Genomic DNA, 27984 nt, shown 5'->3' on the forward strand with positions numbered 1-27984 from the left:
CTATAACTTAGTCTGCAAGTTTTAGTTCACTTAGCTTTGAAATCACACAGGATTAAAAGTATTTGTATTCAAAGTAAAACTTTTTCTGCTTTGACATCAGCAATGCCATGTGTGCACTTTAGTGATCCACTGAATATATTTTAAGTGATATGCAAGGCTTTGAATCAATAAATGGCAGTAAAAATAATGTGTATATAAGGTAGGCCTATATAAATATAGTCGTAAAGTGGCAATCATCGGGGTCCAAGCAACTATGGCCGATGTGAATGATTAATGATGTAATTGAAATGTATTTTATGATGTGGTTTTTACAGCAAAATCGTTTTGAATCTTCACTGATATTTAGGGTTTGATGAAACCGGTTGGAGCAACACACAGGTAAAAAAAGGCAACTGACATCCATCAAAGAAGATGCATACTAATTTTTGCCTTCGTCGATCATACGGTTCCTGAGTTATAATGTATTTTTTTTTTTTATTGGCACCCTATTGGCAAAATTTTACCAAACCAGGTGTGCGTCCTCAGAATTTTCTTTTTGTCGTTGTGTGTTAAGTTTCGTTAAGCTTGGACTGTGTTCATCAGCTATAGGTCAACTCATAAAATGGGCGTTGCCTGACCAATTTATTAAAGTGCCCCTATTATGCTACTTTAAAGGTTCCTAATTTTGTTTTGGAGGTCTCCTACAACAGGTTTACATGCATCAGAGGTCAAAAAACACTTTCTTGTAATATACATTGCACATCACCACATTTTTCAAAGATTCTCAAACAATTCATCTGAAGATTCAGGCTGTGTCCAAAATCACCCCCCATACCCTCATTTACTATTCCCTACATTACTCCACTAACATAGTCCACTTGAGGGAGTGAATGAAAACAAGTGAGAGTATGAGAGTATTCGGACACTGAGTGCACTGGTAGGGCAAATGCTTTTGCATTGTTTGTGCTTGTTATTTAATAATTATTTGAAACGTAGCAAACTGACAGCTCCAGTAATAATAAAAAGATTTATCTTGAACTCTGTCATGAAAAATTTGTATAAACCTTTTACAACTTTTATTTTTAGACAATTTAATAATCAATTAAAAAGGATGATATTACACTGTAGCCACATTGGACCAGCGGTTTGGAAAATGGATGGATGGACGATTCAGCTGGGGGCGCCATCTTCTGGTCAGACGTGGGAATTAATTTGCGTGTAACTCTCACAGTGCATTATGGGTATTCTCTAGGCACTGAGCATATATTGGTTGTACACTTGTTATTGCGGTGCATTGTGAAATTGAATGAGTGCACTCAATAACATTCACTATGGTTTCGGACACCACGTCCGTCCCCTCAAATTTTTCCATATTTAAGGGTAAAAGGGGCCGATTTCAGGCACAGCCTCAGTCTCCCTAAACCCCTCCTTTCCGAGAGCCTACTCTCTACTCTCAATGGCTCAGTCTGTTGTGACTGGTCTACCGCTTACAGCACGTGTCGGAAACTAAACGCCATTACCATAAATCCCAATAAAGTGGCTACTGTCCCATCTTTAATGGATAAGCATTTTGTAAATCCCGCATTGTATTAAACCACAGCTACTGCAGCTGATAGGCAAGACCATTGAAAAAGTTGTTTTCAATCAGCTGAACAAATTCTTAAGCTCGAATGGATACTTTGACAACTTTCAATCTGGTTTCCGACATCACAGCACAGAGACAGCACTCATAATGATAATAAATGATATTCACTTAATACTGATACAGCCAAAATATCAGTGCTGGTACTACTTGATCTCAGTGCTGCGTTTGACACTGTCGATCACAACATACTTCTTGACAGGCTGGAAAACTAAGTCAAGCTTTCTGGGATGGTCCTTAAATAGTTCAAGAGAGTAGGAAGAGGTTATTATGTGAGTATAGGTGACCATAAGTCTGAGTCTCATCCATGACATGCGGAGTCCCACAAGGCTCAATTCTTGTACCGCTCTTGTTCAACCTGTATATGCTGCCACTGAGCCAAATAATGAGAAAGAACCAGATTGCTCACCACACCTATGCGCAGATGACACACAGATCTACTTAGCCTTATCGCCTAATTACTACAGCCCCACTGACTCCCTGTGCCAATGCATTGATGAAATTAACAGTTGGATGTGCCAAAACTTTCTTCAGTTAAACAAAGAGAAAACTGAAGTCGTTGCATTTGAAAACAAAGATGAACAGAGAACAAAGTTCTCAAGGTGAATGCATACTTTCACTCTAGGGGTCAACAGTCAAGTCAGGAATCTTGATGTGATTTTGGAGTTAGACCTTAGTTTCAGTAGTCACGTCAAAGCAATAACTAAATTAGCATACTATAATCTCAAAAATATCGCAAGAATTAGATGCTTTGTTTCCAGTCAAGATTTGTTCACGCTTCCATCACCAGCAGGGTGGATTATTGTAATGGACTCCTCACTGGCCTTCCCAAAAATACCATAAGACAGCTGCATACAGAGTGCTGCTGCCAGGATTCTGAGCAGAACCAGAAAATATGAACATATTACACCAGTCCTCAGGTCCTTGCACTGGCTTTCAGTTGCATTTAGAATTCATTTTACAGTTCTGTTACTTGTTTATAAATCACTCAATGGCCTAGGACCTCAATACATTGCAGATATGCTCATAGAATATAAACCTAACAGATCACTAAGATCATCAGGATCAAGTCACTTAGAAATACCAAGGGTTCACTCAAAGCAAGGAGAGTCTGCTTTTAGCTGTTTTAAGCTTCCAGAATTCAACAGTAGTCACATTCAAATCCAGACACGTCTGTTTAGCTGTGCATTTACTGAATGAGCAGTGTGCCACTGTACGTCTGACTGACTGAACTTTATTCAATCTTATCTCAGCTTATTTCTTATGCATATGTTGTGATTATTTAATGATTATTTTAATTCCTTTTCTATGTAAAGCACTTTGAATTACCAGGGTGTATGAAATGTGCTATATAAATGAACTTGCCTTGCCTACTTCTGCCCCCTATTGGATGTAGTCTTAAGCTACAGCTGTAAGAAAACAGCAGAAAAACATGTAGCCTATTAATTTCGCAGATGATTTTATTAAAATTATCTACAAATGAGCAAAGCAGAAAAAACACATTCATACAGTTTTTAAATTACGTGAATTCTTAATGTAATAGTGTAAAAGCATAATATTAATTTAAATGTATATGCTTGGTTTGTTTCTTTTGCCTTCTCGACTGTTCTTCAGAAAGTTGCAAGGTTCTTTATGCATTCTCAGTCTTTGCTGGTAAATGTCATGGTAGGCCCTGTTTCAACTGAAACATATGCAGGGTTAGTCTCAGTTCTTGTCACTGCTGGACTATAATATTTAATCTTGAACCTATACAGGTTCCTATAGACCATGAGTTGTCTTCTATAGTATTGTTGTAAGAATATGGGAATTTGATATGTGCTGTATTCATAATGGTCAATGCTGCAGACTGTAAAGTTCCTGGTGAAACACACACCTTTAGCTTTTCTCCTGATGGCGGTTTGATTCTGATTGGTTGAGCCGCGTTCAAAGCCGTTGTAAAATTCCCGAAAACATACAGCTGACCGCATTACATAAGTATCATGCCCCACTGAGTGTGCATGTTGCTGCGTCTATCTTAGCAACCACTCTTAGCAACGTAAACATATGTTTGTTCTCAACTGATTTTGTTCATTGAAGCTTACTGCATTATGTAGAAGAGTATTGTGAGAGAGATATCGAGTGACCGAGTGTATTCAAATTTAGCAATTTCCTTCAGGTCAGTCCTATGTCAAAGTAGGGCTGGGCGATAAAACGATAACGATATGTATCGCGATAGACACGTGATCGATATCAATAAAAAATGTGTTCGATAAAACGTTCGAGATTTTTTATTCTTCGTCGGAAGAAAACAGAGGTTGCGAAGCAAGTTTGGTTGCATTAACAAAGGCACTCGCTCTCTGGTAACCTAGCAACGTAGGGAACAGCCAATAACAGCCAATCATGTAACAGTATCTTTTTGGTTGCGCCATATCGTTGTCTCGTGCTGGTCTGCTGGATTCCTCTTCAGTAACCGGCGACTGATAAGCAGAAAATGAGTGCCGCAGCGAGCGAGGAAATTGTAAATAAAAGAGGAAAAGTCAGCTAGCCAGTATGGCAGTTTTTTGGATATTATAAGTCTGACCGTAGTCAGACCAGTGTCGTCCCCGCCAAGACTGGTAATAACCACGAACTTGATGTACCACCTTAGCCGCGCTCACCCTTTGGAGCACAGCCGTATTCAACCAACAACATCTGTAGCTGTAGCTGTAGTTTTCCATGGTTGTTGACATTTCTGTCTTAATAACTGAGGGGATTATGATCAGAGGAAGGTTAAGTTTAAAATAAAAATGTTTAAATGTAATATATTTTTCTCCTGGTCCTTATTTTAAATGGGTCATAAAAAATATCAATAATCAAAAACCACAGCCTCTTGGGGCTTATTGCTTTATTTTACCAGACTGACCATAAGTGTAAAGGCGATGATACACGTGGCAACTTTTTGAGCAATGTTGCCGAGCAACGTTGGTTGGGCACTTTCGCACTGAGAATGAGCAACAAATTTATATCTGGATACGTTAGATTGGTCGTGGGCAATTTTTTGAGATCCTCCAATCAGAATGTTAGCAGCCGATCACGTGACCAGTTCGGAGATTTCAGAAAAAATTCAAACAAGATGGCGGCAGTGGAGCGGAGAAAAGGAGTGTGAACTTATATCTTTTTACGCTAGTAAGTTGTCATGCGTCAACCCAAAACAGGGAATTTACCTCATATATTGCTTAAAATACCAACAACTGTCCAATGTAATGCGTGTAAGCTGTAATTAAGCCATTGAACGTTTTCAGTTAAATACTAAAAAGACGGGCTCTGTTTATCGTCTGTAGTAGTGTAGGCTGTAGGGCGTATGGCATATGACTGTAGCTTTTGATGCAATCGATGTGGGTTCGAATCCGCGTTTTGCTGAACTCACTCTTCTCCCTTTTCCTATCACAAATCAGATCGGAAAGGCATTTATTTTTAATAAAAATGAAGAAAATATTTGAAAAGTTGAAGTAAAGTGCCTAACAAGTGTTTATAATAAAGTATTTATTGGGTTGGCAATAGATTTTCTCCTCTCTGATTAGTTGCTGCCAACTGTCCGTTGCCCTAATTAGTTGCCTGTTGACGGCAACATTGCCCAGCAACATTGCTCAAAAAGTTGCCCTGTGTATCATCACCTTAAGTCTCACTACGAAGGAGTGTTTAATTTCCAAATCCATGCAAACAGGTGAAGGACACATGTGGGATCTCTTTTACCACAAACACATGCGATTCATTGAAAATAGATGCTTTTTTACTCAATGTGTGGTTATGATAACTCTCCACTGAAAACCAGGAAGTAACGGCATAGTGCATCAGTTCAGACACACACATCACCATCACGCTGCTTCTGTCCTCCATCTGCTGGTAAACTGTAATGAAGGACACTGGAACATCTGAAATAAAATACAGCAAGATGCTGGTGAAAAACTGAACATCTTTATGCAGACTCAATTTAAACACTCTTTTAATGTCTCGATTTGTCTGTAGGTCAGTAGTCTATAATATTGCTTTTAAATCAAATTCAGTGTTCTAAGGAACAGTTCTTAGGATCAAGAATTTTTTTTATGTTATTTTATGTCAAATACTTTTGAAGTACATTAATGAGAAGAGAGAAAATAAAGTCAGATTGTATTAGCATACGTATGGACGATGGCTCTTTCTCCTCAGAAGATTTGAGGCTAGAGTGAAACAAAGAGTATGATTCTCCTTCAATATTGAAAATATCAATTAAAAATCAAATGATTTTATACTCACAGGCAGAGTTTGCTCTTTTAAACCATAATAGGGTTTATACAATATAGCACATTTCTCTGGATAAAAGAAACATTGCAAATTCATTCAACTTGTGAAATTTACAAAATTATAATGTACTTGCGTAAGGTTGAGCAGCTAAAAAGCAAACGAAGGAAATTAATTGTGCTTCAAAGGATTTTCCTTTCTGTAAAATGTTGTGCAGTAGTTGGGTTTGGGTTTTACTTAACTTTTTATTTCCTGTCCTCAAAAAAAAGTAGTTTTTCGGAAACAAGGCCTTTATGTTATGCTATAATGTAGCAAAAGTTATCATCAAGAAATTATTCAGTACAGGTACATATACCATATATTGTATTAAAATGTAAAAGGAAAGAAACTACACAAATCATTACATTTTGAAAAAGTACAACGGCATATTGCACAAAAGCTGAGCTCAGGAAGTGGCCATTATCATAGTTTCCAGTGGCACTGCATTGATTAACTTTGCATAACTTCAACACTTCTCATTTGTTCTGTATGTACACATAGTTTGAGTTTGGTGTAACTGTTGTGGTATGATGTGGTCAAGACTTTTTTTCTGTACTTCCAGATTGACACATCTTGATTGACACATTCCTTTAGAATATTCTGACATTATCTAGAACAGAAATATATATATCTCATATGGCAATATTAAGCCACATTCAGTTAGAAATCTACCTGGAGATACAGTTTAAAATCAGAACTGGGGTATATATATAAAATTATGGGTAATTGGGACAAATATATTTGTTCTTTAGATAATATACAGACATATATATGTATATGTGTGTGTATATATATATATATATATATATATATATATATATACAGTTGTGCTCAAAATTATTCATAACCAGGCCATTTTTATTTATTTGAAAAATAGGCATCTTCTTGCTGGAAATGACACAGAAAGGTAGGGCTGCACGATTAATCGTAATCGATCGAAATCGCGATTTGGCTTAGTGCGATTATAACATCGCAAAGGCTGCGATTTTTAATTATATAAATATGTACACAGCGTGTTAGTGAAGAGCTGCTCTGTGATCCATCTGAGAGCACTGCATTAGAAAAAGCAACACACGTCAAATATACAAACTTTCCAAACATCAGAAGCCTTTTACACTTCTTTTCTAACAAAAGACAACATTTAATGTGTTTTTACCATGGACTGTAAAAAAATATGGACGTAGTGTCCATGACGTCACCTGTAGATTTCTGAAGAGCATTTTTGAAGCGAAAATGAGGCCACTGCCATCTTAGCTGCACATCACGGCAAACTAGGGTAAATTGATACTTATGACTTATCGTGCTCAAACGCGTCCAGTCAGAGCCAGTTGCGTTCAGTCAGCGATTACAGTCGGTCTTCAAATTCCGTGTGTAAGTATTTAAATCTGCATCAGTCGAAGGAAATAATCGCTGTGTGTTGAGCACAATCTTAGAATGTTTTATCTAGTCGTTAAATGTGTGCCCAGCTTTAGTTGTTTACGTTCATTATTATTGTAATGTTATGTGCTTTGAGACACGAGGTAGTTTAACGCCGTCTCTTGTGATGCTTTGCTGAGAGCAGCTGTGTGTGTGTGTGCATTCCTGTGTTTTGGAGGAGGCGTGGCTTTGGACGGCGATTTGCAGGGAGGGTGGGATCATGTAGAGACAGAGCGCAACGCATCATAATCTGAAAACCACGCCCACCGGGGGTGAAAACAATCCAACCATCTCCATTGACTTTGGATTGCGTGAAGCTGACTCCTTGTCATTTCTGACTTATAACAAAAAACAGAACAATGCCTAAAAGCTGCTATGTGACAAGGTGTACAGAAAACAAGCTAAAAAAAACCAGAACCGAAAACCCAGAAGTTTTTATAAGCTGTCGATACAGGTATTTGAGACGGAGCGTGACATGTCATATTACACTGAGAACTACGCCCACTGGAGGATAACGTAATCAGCGACAGGAAATATAATATATAAAACTGACATTTGGATATTTGACTTAACAGTGACAAAATGTTTACTGCACATGTAGGCTTACTGAGTGTCAGGATCCCAAAATTTACCCATTCTTCCTGCTGATGCTTCACGTCTTATGGCCTGTATCCACTTTTGTCTCCTTAAAGGCTGGCTTTTACGGTTCGATAGCTTATAAAAACTTAGTTCTGGGTTTTTTAGCTTGTTTGCTGTACGCCTTGTCACATATCAGTGTTTAGACATTGTTCTGTTTTTTGTTACAAGTTAGAAATGACAAGGAGGCAGCTTCACGCAATACAAAGACAATGGAGACGGTTGGATTGTTTTCCCTCTCGTGTGGGCGTGGCCTAAATGCGCTATGTCTCTATGCTTTCAATGCTATCAGGCTAACGTTAGCATTTCCCAGAGCACCTACTGCACCTTTAATGTAGTCTTTTTTCATGATGCCATTTACTTTTACAAGGTTGCCTGTCCCATTGGCTGAAAAACACCCCCAAAGCATTATGTTCCCACCACCATGCTTGACTGTAGGGATAGTGTTCTTTGGATTGAATGCTTCTCCTTTTTTTCCTCCAAACAAAAGCCACATTCCTATTTCCAAACAACTCAATTTTTGTCTCGTCAGACCATAGAATCGATGACTAAAAACTTCTTCTTTGTCCAGGTGAGCTTTTGCAAAGGCTAGGCGAGCTTTTCTGTGTGTATCTTCATGTCATAAAACATTTGTGTAATGTAACATACAGCTACTGCCCTCTGATGTAGACAAAAATGAAAGCTACAGCAATAAGTGACACATTTATTTTTATATGAATTAATTTAGATGACATTTTCTTCTAAACATACAAATGTTACTGCATAAGCAATTTATCCTAATGAGAAAATAAAGTTGCTGCTATACGCAGTTCTAAAATTGCATCACGTAAAATATAAAAGAAAATCTCAAATTATTAACGTTTTTTTTTTCTAAAAAAAAGTAATCATGTAATATAATTAGGGCTGTCAACGTTAAAGGGATAGTTCACCCAAAAAGGAAAATTCTGTCATCATTTACTCACTCTCAAGTTGTTCCAAACCTGTATGAATTTCTTTCTTTTGCTGAACTCAGAAGAAGATATTTTGAAGAATGTTGATAACCAAACAGATGATGGGCTCCATTGGCTTCCATAGTATTTTTTCCCCTTTAAAATAATTTGGTTGGTTGCCCATATTCTTAAAAATACTGTATCTTCTTTTGTGTTCAGTAGAAGAAAAAACACTTTTTATAACATTGTTTCAGAAGTGTGTGAGCCCTCACACATCACGCAGACTGTCAGAAGGTTAAAACATCCCAAAGCTGTATGGCAAGATGACTATATTTGAAAGGTTAATCGAATAATTCACATATGTTTCAGTAAAAGTTTGTTTTTCCTCTTCAGGTCTGCTCTTCTCTCTTTAGAAAGTCTTCTGATTATTTATTCATGTGCTCATCGTTGGTAACAATTGTGGTGGAGTTGATGGAGTCTGTGTTAACAAAGAGTACAAAGAGTTCACTGGGTTAGTCTGTGTGTGCTGGAAAACTACTCAAGATAAAGATTAAATCTAATCCTGAACACAAAATCATCAGAAACACAGTCAGGACACTCTCAGGCCAAAACCAAACCTCATATCATACAATGCCAGATTTGTCTTTAATAGAATTGCCTGTCAAAATGCACCTCACACCAACAACTGGTGTGAGATTTTAATATAGAAAAACATGCAGAAACTATATTGAGCTCTGTAGGCATATGTAATGACGTACATGTAAAGGCATATGTAAAGACGCAACTCTTTAGCCAAGCGTTCACATAATGCATCTCATATCAGATAAATTGCACATGACTGTCTTTGCTTAATGTTATAAACAGCAGCTACGCTAATTATTCTCCATTTGCTTTTATGTTTTACCTCGGGACGCCAACAAAGCATTTTGAGATGTTCTCAGCACATTGTGTATGCATTTTCATTATTTTCATTTCTTGATTTTGATCTGACTGAGTAACTCCTGAAACACACCTTAAGCTTTGCTCCTGATGGTGGTCACGATCACTGCCGCAGTCATGATGACGAGACCAACAGCAATGAAGGAGGAAAAGCAGATGTAGAATAAAGATACTACTTCCTCATGATCACCTGTGTAAGTCTCACTGTGATGGTTCACCACAGCGTTCAGCTCGTGCACACAGGTGAAGGAAACAGGTGAGCTCACTTTCACATCAAACACACACTTTTCATTTGAATAACACAGTGGGTTCTTCAGTGTGTAGTTGTGTTCACCCTCCACTGACAGCTGGAAAGAGCTCTCAATGAACCTCCTGCCAAATGAACACATCACTATCACACGCTCTCTGTCCTGCATCTGCCTGAACACTGTGATGCTGGGCACTGGGGCATCTGAAATAAAACATAGAAACAAATAAAAAAGGAATACAGTTCTCTGTAAAAAAGCAAACAGCACCGTTCTCCACCCACGGTTCACACACATTTGCACCACAGTTAATCGCAAATCTGATGATACATTGTCACAGACACGCCAGGCTCCACACTCACCCAATCACAACGCACTCCCTCTCCTGAGTATTAACCAGCCACACCTGACACTCATCAGCACTCATCACCACAGCAGCATAAAACACACTCCTGAACACTCACTCTATTCGATGAATCAGTGTATCGAATTAGCGGTTTGGAGTGCCAAAGTCACATGATTTTAGCAGTTTGGAGGTTTGACACGCGATCCGAATCATGATTCGATACGCTGATTCATAACGCTCCGAAGCTTCCTGAAGCAGTGTTTTGAAATCGGCCATCACTAAATAATTTGTTATTTTGTTTTTTTGGCACACCAAAAATATTCTCGTCGCTTTATAATATTAATATTGAACCACTGTACTCACATGAACTTATTTAAATATGTTTTTAGTACATTAATGGATCTTGGGAGAGGTGCTGATGGTGCGGGTGCTGGATGAGAATTTTTCTCACTAGCTACTGCCTGTCTGTCAGGAAGCTGGTGATCCACTGACAGACAGAGGTGGGCACGGAGAGCTGAGTTAATTTGGACTGGAGGAGTGATGGGATGATGGTGTTAAAAGCAGAGCTGAAGTAATAGGCTACCAGTAATAGGCTTAATACACCAGTAATAGGCTATTATTAACATCAAATGCTTTGTAAAAACAGAAAACAACAGCAGCTTTCAGCCTGTCTCCATCATGCAAACATGAAATATCAAACAGGTTTACAGGTTTTTGCATTCCATTGCACTATTTGTCCTATTGTTTTTATGTTTGGCGGACATGTTTAGGTGTTGCACTTGTGTCTCGCGTCTTTTGCAGCATCTCACACATGAAACTGCATTCTAAAAACACGGCGGTTAAGTAAAAAAAAAAAAAAAAGCTCAACTATTGCTTATTAATAGTTATTATGGTAGTTGTTAAGTTTAGGATTAAGGGATGTAGAATATGGTCATGCAGAATAAGGCATTAATATATGCTTTATAAGTACTAATAAACAGTCAATATCCTGGTTATATGGATGCTAATAAGCAACTAGTTAATAGTGAGAATTGGACCCTAAACTAAAGTGTTAAAGTGTCCTTAACTTGATTTACCAATAAATATGAGAAGGGTCTGGCTGCAGACCATGGGCGAGTGGAGCCCCACTCTCGAACAGGAAATACGTCATCTCCACTTGAATAATTTTACCTCAGCATTGCTACACTGGCAGACTGAGGCTGTCGTAACGTGCAATGCAAGAATTTATTTATTTATATTTTTCTGATGAGCAATATTGATGTCTCACCAGTGTTAGGTGATGTTGCATGACGGCTAGCATAGGCCTAATCTATGTTTTAATGGCTTGTGTTAAAATAACGTAGTGAGGCAAAATCTCACAATAAAATAACAATTAATAAAATAACATGACTACTTATCAGATTGTGTTTTACTAACGTCTACACCTACCCCAACCCTAAACCTACCCTTACAATAATGCAAATACAGTAATTAAATGACACAATATTGATGTGCGCATGCCCAGTGGCCATAGCTGTAGCTAGCTCCACTAGTGGAGGTGATGTATTTCCGCCTTTGAGTGGAGCTCCACTCGCCCCCTCAGGCTGCAGCCAGTCCCTATGTCCAGATGGCCTTCCATAATAAATCTTCCACCAGTTTATTCCAATAAACAATACAGATTGGTGTAGTGACAACAGTTGTCCCAAATGACGCGCTATATACTATGCACTTACACACTATGGCCCCTATCATTCACCTGGTGCAGTGTGTGTTTTTTGCTAGTTTCAACCAGACGCAGTTATCATTTACACATCCAGCGCCACGTTGTTTAAATAGCAAATGCACTCACGCCCATCTGTTCGCCCATGGGCGTGCTGGTCTGAAAATGAGGTGTGTTGTTAGGCGTATTGTTGGCGTGTTGCTATTTTGAGGCAACTGAAAACTACTGCGCCATTGACTAACAAAAACCTGATCTAAAGTCAATGGCGCAGTATTTTTATTTATTTATTTTTTGTTATTTAAAGGGCGCGTTAGTAATGTGCGCCTATAGGCAGGTGCACAATACACGTACACTCTGCTTATTACACACACAGGGACGTGCAGCAGCACACAAACATTTTTAAATATTAAAAATAAAAGAATTCCTCTCTGGAGAAGCATTCAGTCTTTCTGCTTGCGAGTTCCGCCATGTAAATTGCAGTCCGCCATGGTGCAAGCACAACTGGCTTTTAAAGGGAATGGGAGATGACACTCTGATTGGTTTATTGCACGTTACACCCAAAGTACATTTGAATTAAGCAGTTGATCACACCGGTGTGATTGTATGCATCAAATCCTTCACGTTTCAGGGGTGGAGGGGGAAACTGGGAGGGCACAAATCAGATATGAGGGGACAAAATTCCCTCCATCAATCATGGCCTCTTAATAATTTCCGTCTTTATGTCAATATTTATGTCATCTTGAGGTTGAGATTGTATAACAGTGGTTTTTTTAACCAAAGTGCCTGTGGTGTTTATTAAGTAATAAACAGCAATGTTTCTGTAGTGAATAGTGAATAGCTGTGTTGTCTTACTTCTTGGGTTGCAGAAGCTCCACTTTTCTTCCACGTCGAAACTTTTGACTGTGGCACACCACAGCAGACCATCACCTCTGCCATCCACAGTGCAATCAGAGTACCACTGGCCATTAAACTTATAAGGGAAATGGCATGGTTCCCCAAGTGAATTATTAGCCATCTCTGCAGAACATAAAGAAATGAAATTAGGGGTTTAAGTTTAATGTAGAATAGTTTAAGGATTTGATCTGAAAAACTTAAATGACTAAGGAGACAGAAGACTTTCACCTAGTTAAATTCTAATGAATTTCAAATTTTGGCAGCCATTATTATAAAGGTTTGAATGGCTGTTAGGTGGACTTTTGGTCATACCTCGATATTCACGAGAACACAAATTTTCGTCAGTCCCATAAATCATCCAGCGACTCCAAACACCTGTTCCTGAATACAACATCATACTTGGCTCATCATGATCTCCATAGTTCAGGTGCAGTGGCTGTCCCTTCAATCCAAACAAGGTCTCATCTTTACATTCCCAGGTTTGTTTGGGGTTAGATTCATTGCAGGGCAGAAGGATAACTTTGACCCTGTCTTCAATCTTCTCAGCCCCCAAGCAGAGACTAAAAGCGAGGCTGACGATTCGTGAAGAGGAAATCCATTGGAAGAGCTGAGCTTTGAAAGATGCATCACATGGTGCAGTTAGCACTACATTAGCATTCACGGCATACACACATTTGTTGTGGTCTTTGTTGTAGATAAGGAAGGAGCTGGTACTATCTGAATACATGAAAAATGATATCAGACATTGTAACAGGCAACATGAGTTCAAATTAAGAAAAATGTCTAGGCTGCTAATTAGATGTAACGTGTGGTTCCCTGAGTAGATGTTGCTTCATAATGTAAAAAAAAGGGAACATGTCTGTGGTGCAAAAGACTTTCTTAACCCTTTTGCTTTCTTAAGATTTAGAGACTGTTCTCAATATAATCTCAATACAAATGGCTGAGTGTTTATTTGTGCATTAAATTACACATACTTCATGACCTTTGTGTATTTGTGGATTGTATAGCAAGCAAAGAAAACATTATTCCAGTGCATGTGTGAATTTTTGCACGTATTTCTGGATTCCCCTGTGAATTTGGATCTGTGTGCATCTATGGGAGGTATGATAATGTTTTCACTCAATATATGTGCTCATCAACTGTAGCTAAATACCTCTGGATAGACATCATCATAGACAGTGTTTACATTAAATCAGTACATACATGCAACTTTATCACCTCAAAATATCTGTTATCGGATAACAGTAACGTTTACAGTAACGGTTTCTGTTCAGATTGTCTGTAAATGAATTTACAGTTTGAATCGGAATGCCATCACTCACTCTCCAGACCGCACCCCCAATTTCCAACCCACAAAATACTTTTACATTTTTTTTTTAAACAGCTCAGATGGTTTTATGATTATAAAATAAGATGATTCTTGAGCACTAGCTTAGATTAAATAAGTTTAATCTCATGTTACCTTAAAAATATCTGACTGCTATATAGAGGATTGTTATTGTAGTATAATTTATATGCTATTTATTAATATTTTAAAGTGGATTGCAGTTTCCTTTCTAATTTTAGTATAACTTTTTAGAAATTGTATGTTTTCTAAAATTTAGTTTTATTCTGTATTCATTTTTTTTCCCAGTTAATTTTAGTACTTTAACATAAATTTATCTTTCTAATGAACCTTCACAATTTTTCATTTAATATTTATATTTTATTTTATTGTATTTTATTTCAGCTTTAATTCAATTAACACATTTTTTTTAATAGTACTTTTTAACAGTTTGAATACTGTTATAGAGCAACTGATATTTCAAGGTTTGTCCCAATTTTAAATAGCATTAAAAAGAACCCTGGCAGTAAAATATATAGATTAAAGTCATTAGATGATGCATCTGTCATTAAAAGTTAATTAGGGCCAGATGTATTACACGGCATTTAAAAAAAAAAAAACGGAAAAATTAAACTGACCTCTATTCTTGCACATTCAAATATTTTACAAATTAATACTGACAGAAACATGTCCAGATTAATGTCATTAGACGATGCACCTGCCACTGTATGGTAATTTAGGTGAATGAATCTCAAACACAACAACAATTCTATTGACTCCTGTCCTTACAGTAGATAGACACAATCTGAGGCAAAGAAATGTGATTTACTTACTGAAAGCTGACCAAAGGACCAGTAATAGGATATAAAGCAGGTTCATGCTTGATATTGTGTGATCCAGGCAGACGAGCAAATGATGTCAGAGATCAAATTTGAATAAGGAATACCAAATTTTAAAATATAAAATTATAAAGACAAACAAATGTATCAAGTAAATATAAAAAATTGTAATAGCAAAAATAAGATAGAAAAATAAATCTAAGTAATAATATCCATAGTATTGGATCTAGTATTGTATAATTTTGTGAAGATCAGAGTATAGAGAAAGAAAGGCCCAAAAAGGAGATATCTGCAGAATGCAAGGAGAGCAAACGGAACAGTGTCTTCTGAAGCTAAACATTTTATATGCTGTGCTTATGTAACAGGAAGATCTTGGGAAATATATTGAAATTATTTGTACATCTCTTGCAACCATTCATGGATGTACACAAGACCAAGGCTGCTTTCTTTTTTTATGCCCTTTCCTCGCTAACTTCCCTCAGTCTCGTTTACTCAGATGTACGTCATTGCTTACGTTGCATGAGTGCCCACTACTGGCGGAACTTTTGCAATTGGCTGAATTGGAACTTCCTTGATCACTTGGAATCTACTATGGATTTGATTTATTATTTAATTTTTTTCCCTTATGAAATTGTTTAATGCAGCATTCTATATGTTTATAAGTGTGTTTGGGTTGTTTTAAATACTAAAAAAAAAAAAAAAATCATAAGAGTTGTTTGTGGTGGTAAATTAAAAGCGATATGCGGTGACGTCACAATCGTGTTGCAGTGTGGGATTTGGAGCTGCCTGAAGTGTACATATGAAGTAGACATTAGAACAACAAGTAATTGATGTAAATGATGACAACACACTTCCTCTGTGTTAACAAAAAAAAGTAGAATATGACACTGTAATATAGAAGTGAAAAGTAGAAGGGGCTCTTATGACAAACCTTATCTTTGTAAACATTGCTGTTGTATTACCAAAATGAGATCCTTTTTCTTCTACGGACAATACATTTTTTTCAGATGTCCCAAACAGTCGGAAGGGGGCTTCATCAGAAAAATAACTTTGCACCAGTCTTCTGCTGTCTAATACTTCCCGCAGAATTTCAGTCAGTCCTTGATGTTTTTCTTGGAGAGAAGTGGCTTCTTTGCTGCCCTTCTTGACACCAGGCTGTTGTCCAAAAGTCCTGGCCTCGCTGTGTGTACAGATGCACACTGACACCCACCAACTGCCGCAAATATCGAGCAGCACTGCACTGGTGGTGATTGCTGGACACTCTGGGACGTCCTGAAGCCTTCTTCATTGGAGCTGAACCTCTCTCCTTGAAGTTTGTGATGATCCAAATGGTTCTTTCAGGTTCAGTATTAGCCTTTTTCACACTTCCAGGTTTTTGGCTTCCAGAATGAGCCACGCCGGGTTAAAGTTTTTTCGGTTACAGTGATAGATAGCCGAGCCTAAGAACCAGTTCGGGAATCAAAGTCTTTTTACGAATTAAATGTCATGAAAATGTTTGAACGGTTTTGATGATTTATTGGTGAAACTACAGAGTTCTCATTAAGAGCTAAACCTATGACCTAATTCAAAGTGATGGCGGTTAAATTGGTTATGTTCTATTTGTAGAATCTATTCTGTTTGGCACGGCTGTGTATTATCGTACTCCATGTGCTGTAAAGACAGTGTCTGCATCTCAGTGGGCATACTATCCATCCTAAATAGTAGGCTATGTGACAGTAATATTTAATAGCTACTATATAGGGCAGATAGTATGCACATTGGGATGCAGGGAGTGTTTTTTGCAGTGTGCTGGGGAAATGATCGGCTGGCAGCTCCCAACACGCAGACCTGATCCTCTGATTCATAATGAGAAGCAGGACCGCTCGCACCCTGGATATTACTGGATATATATAAACACTTCTGTCATCTCTCAATGATATTTCATCTCAGTCACACACATTTTCCTGTCGTCATCATCTTAAAGTCTGTAATATGCACAGTATTACAAACCCATTGTTAACATTAATGCAAAGACTGATATTTGTGTACATGGTCTTGGAAATTAATTACGTCTTAGTTTAATCATTTTAATTGGTCAGGATTAGTTATAACATATGCTTGAATGCGGTATGTAATGCTATGAGATTAATATATACTATATATTTTTAACATATTGAACTCATGACAATATGTATCTCTCACGACTTTATATCTCGCATTAAAGCATATATTGGGAGTTTAGGTTTTTTATGAATAAATTATATAAATAATGTTTGTCGTATGGTGATACGAGCAGGGGAATTTCTGAATGTATAGCTGCGTAGCCTATACTGTATGAGAGCTGGTGAAATAAAACCACCCTCCGGTAAATTCGAGCAATGGTCTGAGTGACCGTATAAGCTACAAACAAGTAGAAAATAATTTCTTTGTAGATTATACAACAGTGACTTGGAAAACAGACAAAACAGAAAAGGTAAGAGGTGATATTCGAGAAAAGAGCATATAAAATCTAATAGCCGCAGAACCATATCGGAAATAACTTTACCCTGCGTCACATTATTTCTAATTCTTGTGAAATAGGCTAATTATTTGCAGCAATTTCCTTGCATGTGAGGCCATTTTGATGCAAAGCAATGATGGCTGCATGTCTTTCTTTGGAAAGACTTATTCTTACTCTGACAGCTGTATTATTATTATTTATTTTCTGTTTCCTCCATGTTTCTTACACACTGAGTTTCTAATATTTATCAAACTGGTGCTGGTTAAACTCTATGCACACACACAAGAGAATCAGCATCTTTGAAGTCACTACATCAGCATCTCATCATATTGCTGGGGGAACAGATTCTGACAGCTGGATTTTTGCTGTCGTATTCTGTTAAGGCAGGAACACACCAAGCCGACGGTCGGCCGTCGGGCAGTTTTTGTTTGTTGGCCGACTATGTTTTATCAGTGTTCCGCTCCGTCGGCTGAAGTTGGTCCTCGTCTGCTTTTTTTCGGCCGATTCGACATGTTGAATCGGTGTTGGAGCTTGTCAGTCTGTTGGGCCATCTGATCATTCTGATTGGCTGTTCAGCTACTGCCACCTGCTGACACGGAAAGGCATTTCATCTTACGCAGGCGCAGAACTGACATGCTACTTGGCTGTCGGCTGTCGAGCGTCGGTTTGGTGTGTCAGGGCAACTTTGGACCCAGACGCTGCCGATGTGAGCCAACCCTGCAGTCTGCTTTCATCGCCACTAGTTCGTCGGCTTTGGCTTGGTGTGTTCCTGCCTTTACACAACAGATCTTACACAATGAGAATCTGATATGCATCAAACTAATACTGGTCTGTTGATTCCATTAGCCTAGTGGGCAGCCCGCTGACATGTAGAACCCTTCTGCTTTGGGCAACCCGAGTTCAAGTCTCAGCTTGTAGACTTTTTCATGATCCCGTCCCCCCTCTCTCTCCTCCTTTGCTTCCTGACTACATACAGTGGGTACGGAAAGTATTCAGACCCCCTTAAATTTTTCACTCTTTGTTATATTGCAGCCATTTGCTAAAATCATTTAAGTTAATTTTTTTCCTCATTAATGTACACACAGCACCCCATATTGACAGAAAAACACAGAATTGTTGACATTTTTGCAGATTTATTAAAAAAGAAAAACTGAAATATCACATGGTCCTAAGTATTCAGACCCTTTGCTGTGACACTCATATATTTAACTCAGGTGCTGTCCATTTCTTCTGATCATCCTTGAGATGGTTCTACACCTTCATTTGAGTCCAGCTGTGTTTGATTATACTGATTGGACTTGATTAGGAAAGCCACACACCTGTCTATATAAGACCTTACAGCTCACAGTGCATGTCAGAGCAAATGAGAATCATGAGGTCAAAGGAACTGCCTGAAGAGCTCAGAGACAGAATTGTGGCAAGGCACAGATCTGGCCAAGGTTACAAAAAAATTTCTGCTGCACTTAAGGTTCCTAAGAGCACAGTGGCCTCCATAATCCTTAAATGGAAGACGTTTGGGACGACCAGAACCCTTCCTAGAGCTGGCCGTCCGACCAAACTGAGCTATCGGGGGAGAAGAGCCTTGGTGAGAGAGGTAAAGAAGAACCCAAAGATTACTGTGGCTGAGCTCCAGAGATGCAGTCGGGAGATGGGAGAAAGTTGTAGAAAGTCAACCATCACTGCAGCCCTCCACCAGTCGGGGCTTTATGGCAGAGTGGCCTGACGGAAGCCTCTCCTCAGTGCAAGACACATGAAAGCCCGCATGGAGGACTCCAAGATGGTGAGAAATAAGATTCTCTGGTCTGATGAGACCAAGATAGAACTTTTTGGCCTTAATTCTAAGCGGTATGTGTGGAGAAAACCAGGCACTGCTCATCACCTGTCCAATACAGTCGCAACAGTGAAGCATGGTGGTGGCAGCATCATGCTGTGGGGGTGTTTTTCAGCTGCAGGGACAGGACGACTGGTTGCAATCGAGGGAAAGATGAATGCGGCCAAGTACAGGGATATCCTGGACAAAAACCTTCTCCAGAGTGCTCAGGACCTCAGACTGGGCCAAAGGTTTACTTTCCAACAAGACAATGACCCTAAGCACACAGCTAAAATAACGAAGGAGTGGCTTCACAACAACTCCATGACTGTTCTTGAATGGCCCAGCCAGAGCCCTGACTTAAACCCAATTGAGCATCTCTGGAGAGACCTAAAAATGGCTGTCCACCAACGTTTACCATCCAACCTGACAGAACTGGAGAGGATCTGCAAGGAGGAATGGCAGAGGATCCCCAAATCCAGGTGTGAAAAACTTGTTGCAAACTTGTTTCCCAAAAAGACTCCTGGCTGTATTCGATCAAAAGGGTGCTTCTACTAAATACTGAGCAAAGGGTCTGAATACTTAGGACCATGTGATATTTCAGTTTTTCTTTTTTAATAAATCTGCAAAAATGTCAACAATTCTGTGTTTTTCTGTCAATATGGGGTGCTGTGTGTACATTAATGAGGAAAAAAAATGAACTTAAATGATTTTAGCAAATGGCTGCAATATAACAAAGAGTAAAAAATTTAAGGGGGTCTGAATACTTTCCGTACCCACTGTACTATCCTATCACAATAAAAGGTGAACTCCAAAAAAACAAATCTTTAAACAGATGCTTGTTAAGCTCCATCCACACACAGAATAGAAGCAGTGTCTTTCAAGTCACTACATCAACATCTCCTATCATATTGGTGGGGAAACGGATTCTGAAAGCTGGATTTTTGCCATTGGATTCTGTTCCCCCCATGGATCTTACACAATGACCCCTTTTATCAAGGCAGTGAAAAGCCATGCAGCCGTAGCATTCCATGGCCAAAGCCTGGCTCCCTTCCAAAGCTAAGTGGAATCGAGCCAGACCATGACATGGATGGGAGAACTTTTATGAAAAATCTTGATTATCATTTGAAGATGCTTTAGTGAGGCCAGGAGGGGGTGCTCACTCCCAAACTTGTATGGCTTCTAAAGTCAGAGTGCAGCACTAGACTGTAAGAAGAACCATCCTTTAAAATGAAGTCCTGACTTGCTGTGGTCGTTAATTGCCACTCTAACAATTATTTTGACCTCTTTAATTAAGGTGGTAGAACATTCTGATAAGGGTGGTTTCACCACAGTAGCTGTACCAATAAAAGGACATAAAGCAGGTTCACACTGTCATAGTTTAGAGAGGTACAGCTTTCTGTAGAGTCTCATGTAGTGATTCTTTGATCTTAACAACAAAATGCAGAGTAGATGTGGCAAAGTAGATGGCCCTCTCAAGACAAACATTAACTTTCTACTTTCTAAACACTGCTGTTGGGTTTTATATTAAGCCTACTGTTTACCAAATAAGGCAGCATTATTACATTCAAAAGAGTCCTTATAATTTAAATATGCATACTTAATATGTAGGCCTATATCTGGATATTGCTCTTCGCAGTTTGTAAGTAGTTACGTGCACATTTTTTTCTTTGTGGCTGTCTGGACATGCAGCTCTCAACCATCAGCTCTGACCACACAATCACATGCTTACAGATATAATGTAAAATGCTATATTTGATGCCATCTGTTTTTCCTTCTTCTGATGCATCTCTGACCAATCTGATGTTATACAGTCAATGTTTGTTTCTTCTCCCTTGTAATCTATTCTGCTCTGTTCATGAATTTCAAATCCCTCAGTCTCTCTCTCTCTCTCTTTCTCTCTCTCACTCACACACACACGTTTCACAACGCAGGGTTTACCAGGACCACTCACACTTTTTTTCAATTTTCAAAATTGTGGTTATCGTCTATAGATAAATTGCTTATAATGTAAAAAGAATTAATTACATTTGGTTATCCATATCAGAAATTGCAAACAAGATCTATAGAAACTATGCCTGTAGAATCAATATCTATAGAAATCTATAGGTGTACCAAATGATTCATTGATTAACCATTAAGATCAGTTGGATTAAATAATAGACAAATGTATTAAACTGAACGAAAAGAGATGCAAATCAAAAGTTTGATAGTAATAGCGTTATGAAAGGCAGTTACCGTGAATGAAACATTTATATAGATGAAACGCTTATTTTGTGTAGTGAAAATGATTTGTGATTTTTTGTATTGTACTAACACAATTGAAAATATGCTGAAATGTTTGAACAAAGTGCACTTTTGATGATCTGAGATATTAGTACTAAGAGTTTTGAAAACTTACCAATTGCATGTGAAAATTGCACCAAAGCAATTAAAAAACCTGTAATAACTGGACGTGGGTTCCCTACCCCCACTCTTATAATACACAGACTGAGGGAAACACAACAAGTGTTCGTGTCTGTTCTTTAAAGTTTCTATGTTCTCTTATTCAGGTAAGGCTCTCAATATCTTAATACTGATGCTGATATGAGTATGAAGATGTGTTAGCTGTGATACTGTTATCTCTAATACACAGATTGAGGGAAACACAACAAGTGTTCATGTCTGTTCTTTAAAATTTCTATGTTCCCTTTTTCAGGTAAGCCTCTCAATATCTTAATTCTGATGCTGATATGAGTATGAAGATGTGTTAGCTGTGATACTGTTATCTCTAATACACAGATTGAAGGAAACACAACAAGTGTTCGTGTCTGTTCTTTAAAATATCAGTGTTCAAAATTAAGATATTGAGGGGCTTACCTGACAAGGGGAACATAGATATTTTAAAGAACAGACATGAGCACTTGCATTTCCCTCAATCTGTGGCTGCATTCGAAAATTTAAAAATGCTGCCTTCGGAGGATGCATTCCAAGGTAGGAATTCCTTTTCAAGGAAAGTCTGTTCACTCGGTGGTGGTATTTGCAATACGTCCGGGCAGCTATTTCGGGCATCCGAAGTCCTATCTATTTGAATGGGGGAATCCTGAAATCTCAAAAACTGCTTGCCGAACTCACAATTAAATTACAGATTTCAAATCAGCAACAAAATCTGACATGAACTGTCCCATAAATGTTGTTTCTTATGCTCAAATAGCATTAAAAAAAGCTTACTTTTCAGGCTAGACCAGCCAAAGCACATGTGCAGTCCTATGCGCGAATCTCAGCTGCAGTGACACAATGCTTTACTTAGAAGGCGGGACATATTCCGCCATATTGCGTGTTGCAGTTTCTCCCATTCACAAGTAATAGGAGAGAACCGTCTTTCTATATCTATATTCTTTGTAGGAAGGCATCAAGGCATGCCCGAATCCGATGTTAGATTCACTTCCTGTCTCCTGAGATACCTTCATCTGACCGATTTTTGAAGGCAGAATAAGCCCTGTTTCCACCTGGTATTAAGATGCATTGTGGTCAATCAGATCACAAGTGGACGAGGGAGACACCTGTTTCCCCCTGGTATTTTAATCCATCTCTTTTGTCCACTTTCAACCACTTCTGTCCTGATTTCTACGAGTGGAGGGTCTATGGGTGGGTAAATGGGTTTTTTTTCTTCAGATCTTTCAATCTAATGGACAAAAACAAGATTGCGCAATTTAGATATGAACACTACTGGAGATGACGGAAAATATATATACGGAGAGCATCAGCTTTCGTTTCTGCTCTGACAGCCACAAGACCGGCCAGACGCTATGGAACCTTGGCATCTAAGTGGAAACACATCTTTCCAGTGGCGCAACGAGATCAGTGACAGGCGCTTGACCCAGAGATTGTGGGGTTGAGTCCCGTGTGAGACAACTTTATAAAATTGTGTCATTTCGATTCTTTAATTACCCAAGTACATTTTGTACTAATCTTTATTCCTCTTGGATTAGACGTGTTTTTTTGTTCATTTTTTAATATATATATTATATATTATTTATATGTGTATATATATATATATATATATATATATATATATATATATATATATACACTGCTCAAAATAATTAAAGGAACACTTTTTAATCAGAGAATAGCATCAAGTCAGTTAAACTCCTGGGATATTGATCTGGTCAGTTAAGTAGCAGAGGGGGTAGTTTATCAGTTTCAGCTGCTTTGGTATTAATGAAATTAACAACAGGTGCACTAGATGGGCAACAATGAGACGACCCCCAAAACAGGAATGGTTTTACAGGTGGAGGCCACTGACATTTTTCTGACTGTTTTCATTAGTTTTGCATTTGGCTAGGGTCAGTGTCACTACTGGTAGCATGAGGTGATACCTGGACCCTACAGAGGTTGCACAGACAGTCCAACTCCTCCAGGATGGCATATCAATACGTGCCACTGCCAGAAGGTTTGCTGTGTCTCCCAAGAGCATTGAGGAGATTCCAGGAGACAGGATGAGCACTGCCAGAGCCCTACAAAATAACCTCCAGCAGGCCACTGGTGTAAATGTCTATGACCAAACAATCAGAAACAGACTTCATGAGGATGGCCTGAGGGCCTGACGTCCTCTAGTGGGCCCTGTGCTCACTGCCTGGCACCGTGGAGCTCGACTGGCATTTGCCATTGAACACCAGAATTGGCAGGTCCGCCACTGGTGCCCTGTGCTTTTCACAGATGAGAGCAGGTTCACCCTGAGCACGTGACAGATGTGAAAGGGTCTGGAGAAGCTGTAGAGAACGTTATGCTGCCTGTAACGTTGTTCAGCATGACCGGTTTGGTGGTGGCTCAGTGATGGTCTGGGGAGGTACTGTATATCCATGGAGTGACGCACAGACTCCTACAGTAATTCTCCTACACTGGTGCAGTGGGTCTGGGTTCCTCCTGGTGCATGACAATGCCTGACCTCATGTGGCGAGAGTATGCAGGCAGTTCCTGGAGGATGAAGGAATTGATACCATTGAATGGCCCCCACCTTGCCTGACCTAAATCCAGTAGAACACCTCTGGCACATTATGTTTCGGTCCATCCGATGCCGCCAGGTTGCACCTCAGACTGTCCAGGAGCTCAGTGATGCCCTGGTCCAGATCTGTGAGGAAATACCCCAGGACACCATCCATCATCTCATTAGGAGCATGCCCCGACGTTGTCAGGCATGCATACAAGCACGTGTGGGCCATACAAACTACTGAGTACCATTTTGAGTTGCTGCAATGAAATTTGGACTAGACTGCTGCATCATTTTTTCACTTGAATTCAGTCCTCTGTAGGTTGATCATTTTCATTTCCATCAAACGATGTGGCATCCTTTCGTTCCTAACACATTACCCAGTCCATATCAGTATAGATATCCAGCATGATATTTTTCCCCATTGAGATCTGATGTTTTTTCAAAGTGTTTCTTTAATTGCTTTGAGCAGTGTATATTAACTTAAACAAGCTATCAAAATTATCCCAATATAAAAACACAAATATACTGAGTGAGCAAATATTTAGGCTAGGTGAAATAGTTGTAATGGTAATTGAGCAATATTTATATATGAATAATAGTGTTATTCACTTCACCTGCCAGTGCTCATAATGTTATGCCTGATCGGTGTGTGTGTGTATATATATATATATATATATATATATATATATATATATATATATATATATATATGGACTATTTGCTATATTATTTTCCCAGTGTAAGACTGTTGAAAGAAACTCTTCTGGACATTAACATTAACTCTCTTGCAAAATTCGCATCTATATGGGTTAATGTGAACAATTACCATACAGCACTACATGGCCTACACCAGTTCATAAAAAAACTTTGCCACCTTGTAACTTTTTGTATGTATGTATTAGTTCATGTATCATTAATTGTAATTAACACCTGCAATTCACAATTTCTAGTAATTCATGCAAGTAATTGTCATGATCTTAAAATAAGAAACATTTATAATATAACATACAGCTACTGCCCTCTGATGTAGACAGAAATTAAAGCTACAGCTTACAATAAGTGAAGCATTTATTTTTATATTCATTCATTTAGCAGACATTTTTATCTAAAAATACAAATGAGGAATGTTACAGCAAAAGCAATTTATCCTAATGAGAAAATAAAATTGTTGCAATGCATCAGAAAATATCAACAAATTAACATTTTTCTAAAATTGCATTTAATCAAATTTATATATATATTATTTATATGATATGATATTATTTGATTCCAAATACAATAAAAAAAGATTAATTTACAAATTTATATTTTTCATTCTTTTCTTTTTTTTTTTTTTTTTACAGTAAAAATTATTTTTTCCTCTTCAGGTCTGCTCTTCTTTCTTCAGAAAGTCTTTTGATTATTTATCCATCCATGCAGTCATCCTCTGTAACAGTTGTGGTGTGGTTGACGGAGTCTGTGTTAACAAACATGTACAAAGAGTTCACTGGGTTAGTCTGTGTGCTGGAAAACTACTGAAGATAAAGATCAAATCTAATCCTGAACACAAACTCAACAGAAACACAGGACGTTAGATCATAGTATCAAGGACAAATATGATCATACAGTGTTTATAAATGCCAGTTTTGTCTTCAAAAGCACTGCATGTCAGAATACATCTCACACCAACAACTGGTGTGAGATTCCAATATAGAAACACTTGCAAGAAACTATATTGAGCTCTGACAGTAGGCATAATGTGTGAAGCCAGCCGTCAGCAATACGACTGAGGAAGAGAAACTCTGTTCATTGACTTGCATCTTCAGAAAACTAAATACCTGCATGTTAATATTTGAGCTTCTTGCAAGGCATCTTTAGCAGCCAAAATAAATGATGATTGAGCCAGTAATTAAATAGAACCTATAACAAAGCATTTTGAGATGCTCTCAGCACATTGTGTATGCATTTTCATTATTTTCATTTTTAGATTTTGATCTGACTGTGAGTAACTGGTGAAACACACACCTTTAGCTTTGCTCCTGATGGTGGTCACGATCACTGCTGCAGTCATGATGACGAGACCAACAGCAATGAAGGAGGAAAAGCAGATGTAGAATAAAGATACTCCTTCCTCATGATCATCTGAACCAAATATGAAAGCAAACACAGGTAACGTTTACGTACAGAAAAATATAGTTACACTCACGTTTTGAGACACACAAGGCACATGAGATGTTTTACCAGATTGACTGTACTGTATAATGTAGGTCTGTAATTTAGAAAGGCTAATAACCAATAAGAAGTAAATTAGACATGCTTTTGATGTGGTCATATATGGGGCTAGGACTGTTCATTTCAAATTGAAATAAATAAATAAGCTGCTACTGTAATAACCAAAATTATGCATTAATACTACGACAAATCTAACATGAAATAATGAGCCTGTATTAGTATGCCACTCTATTACTGCTATTAAACCATTACAAGGAAGCCTCTTTAATCACTCCACAGGACAGGACAAAAAACAATATTTTAAAGTGTTTAGATTACATTGACATATTTGAGGTGTCAAAATCCAACATGCCAGCAACATGGAGAATTAGGATTCTAATACAGTTCTTATTTGTTATCTTTGATGAAAATCCAATTTGTAGTGTATTTACAGTATGTTTTACCAGATGGGCTGTAGGTGTAGGTCTCACTCTGCTGGTTCACCGCATAATTAATCTCGTGCACACAGGTGAAGGAAACAGGTGAGCTCACTTTCACATCAAACACACACTTTTCATTTGAATAACACAGTGGGTTCTTCAGTGTGTAGTTGTGTTCACCCTCCACTGACAGCTGGAAAGAGCTCTCAGTGAACCTCCTGCCAAATGAACACATCACTATCACATGCTCTCTGTCCTGCATCTGCCTGAACACTGTGATGCTGGGCACTGGGGCATCTGAAATAAAACACACCAGCATGAATTTTTATGTAGAAATAACAAAGATGGGTTTTTTTAAATATATGTTTAATGGCATCTTTTTACTAAGTACTTTGAATGAAGGCCAGTATCACTGATACTGATGCAGTGAGATCCAGTAATACAAAGAACTGATGATAAAAGATACATTTTATTTTTAATAAAGAATAAATCAACAACAAATGAATAATACTTATGAGAATTAAACATTAACACGTTTTCATAAATTGAAAATAGTAATTGGTGTATGCAAAATCTTTCATATTTGAATTTATTAAATTTTATTATTTTTATTGGTCTTTTATTCATTTTTTTAATTAATTTTTCCCTATGAATCTTATTAATCTTTTCTTTATGAATTCTAGATCCTTTTTATGCCTTATCTTACATAATTATTCTTTTACATGTTATTAAATTCTACTATATGCTCTATGTTTGATTATTTTCAAATGTAAGATTTTTTGTGTCTCTTCTGTGCTGTAAGATTGAGTGGGTGTATTTTCCATCAGAACTGATCACATGATATACCTTGGTATCAGAATATTTGTCTGTTTCCATCTCTACAGGCATGAGAGAATGCAAGATCTGCGAAATTCTCTTAAAAGTCTT

The 27984-nt window shown here is 38.1% G+C and overlaps 2 protein-coding genes across 2 annotated transcripts in view; both read right to left on the reverse strand.

The window, feature by feature from the left end:
• The window catches only part of LOC127517066 (matrix metalloproteinase-9-like), a 43339-nt gene that overhangs the window by 9336 nt on the left and 6019 nt on the right, over positions 1-27984 (reverse strand). The window contains exon 3 of the mRNA XM_051902166.1: positions 27082-27354. Coding sequence (XP_051758126.1) covers positions 27082-27354 — 273 coding nt within the window. The remainder of the gene's footprint in view (positions 1-27081; positions 27355-27984) is intronic.
• LOC127517072 (uncharacterized) lies at positions 8638-10373 on the reverse strand. Its single transcript, XM_051902225.1, has 2 exons — positions 9890-10373; positions 8638-9355 (listed from the first exon to the last, which is right to left on the reverse strand). Exon 1 carries the CDS (start codon positions 10356-10358, stop codon positions 9891-9893), a length of 468 nt encoding a protein of 155 aa, XP_051758185.1. The 5' UTR covers positions 10359-10373; the 3' UTR covers positions 8638-9355; position 9890.

Source organism: Ctenopharyngodon idella, chromosome 8 (assembly GCF_019924925.1).
Source record: "Ctenopharyngodon idella isolate HZGC_01 chromosome 8, HZGC01, whole genome shotgun sequence".
NCBI classification, from domain to species: domain Eukaryota; kingdom Metazoa; phylum Chordata; class Actinopteri; order Cypriniformes; family Xenocyprididae; genus Ctenopharyngodon; species Ctenopharyngodon idella.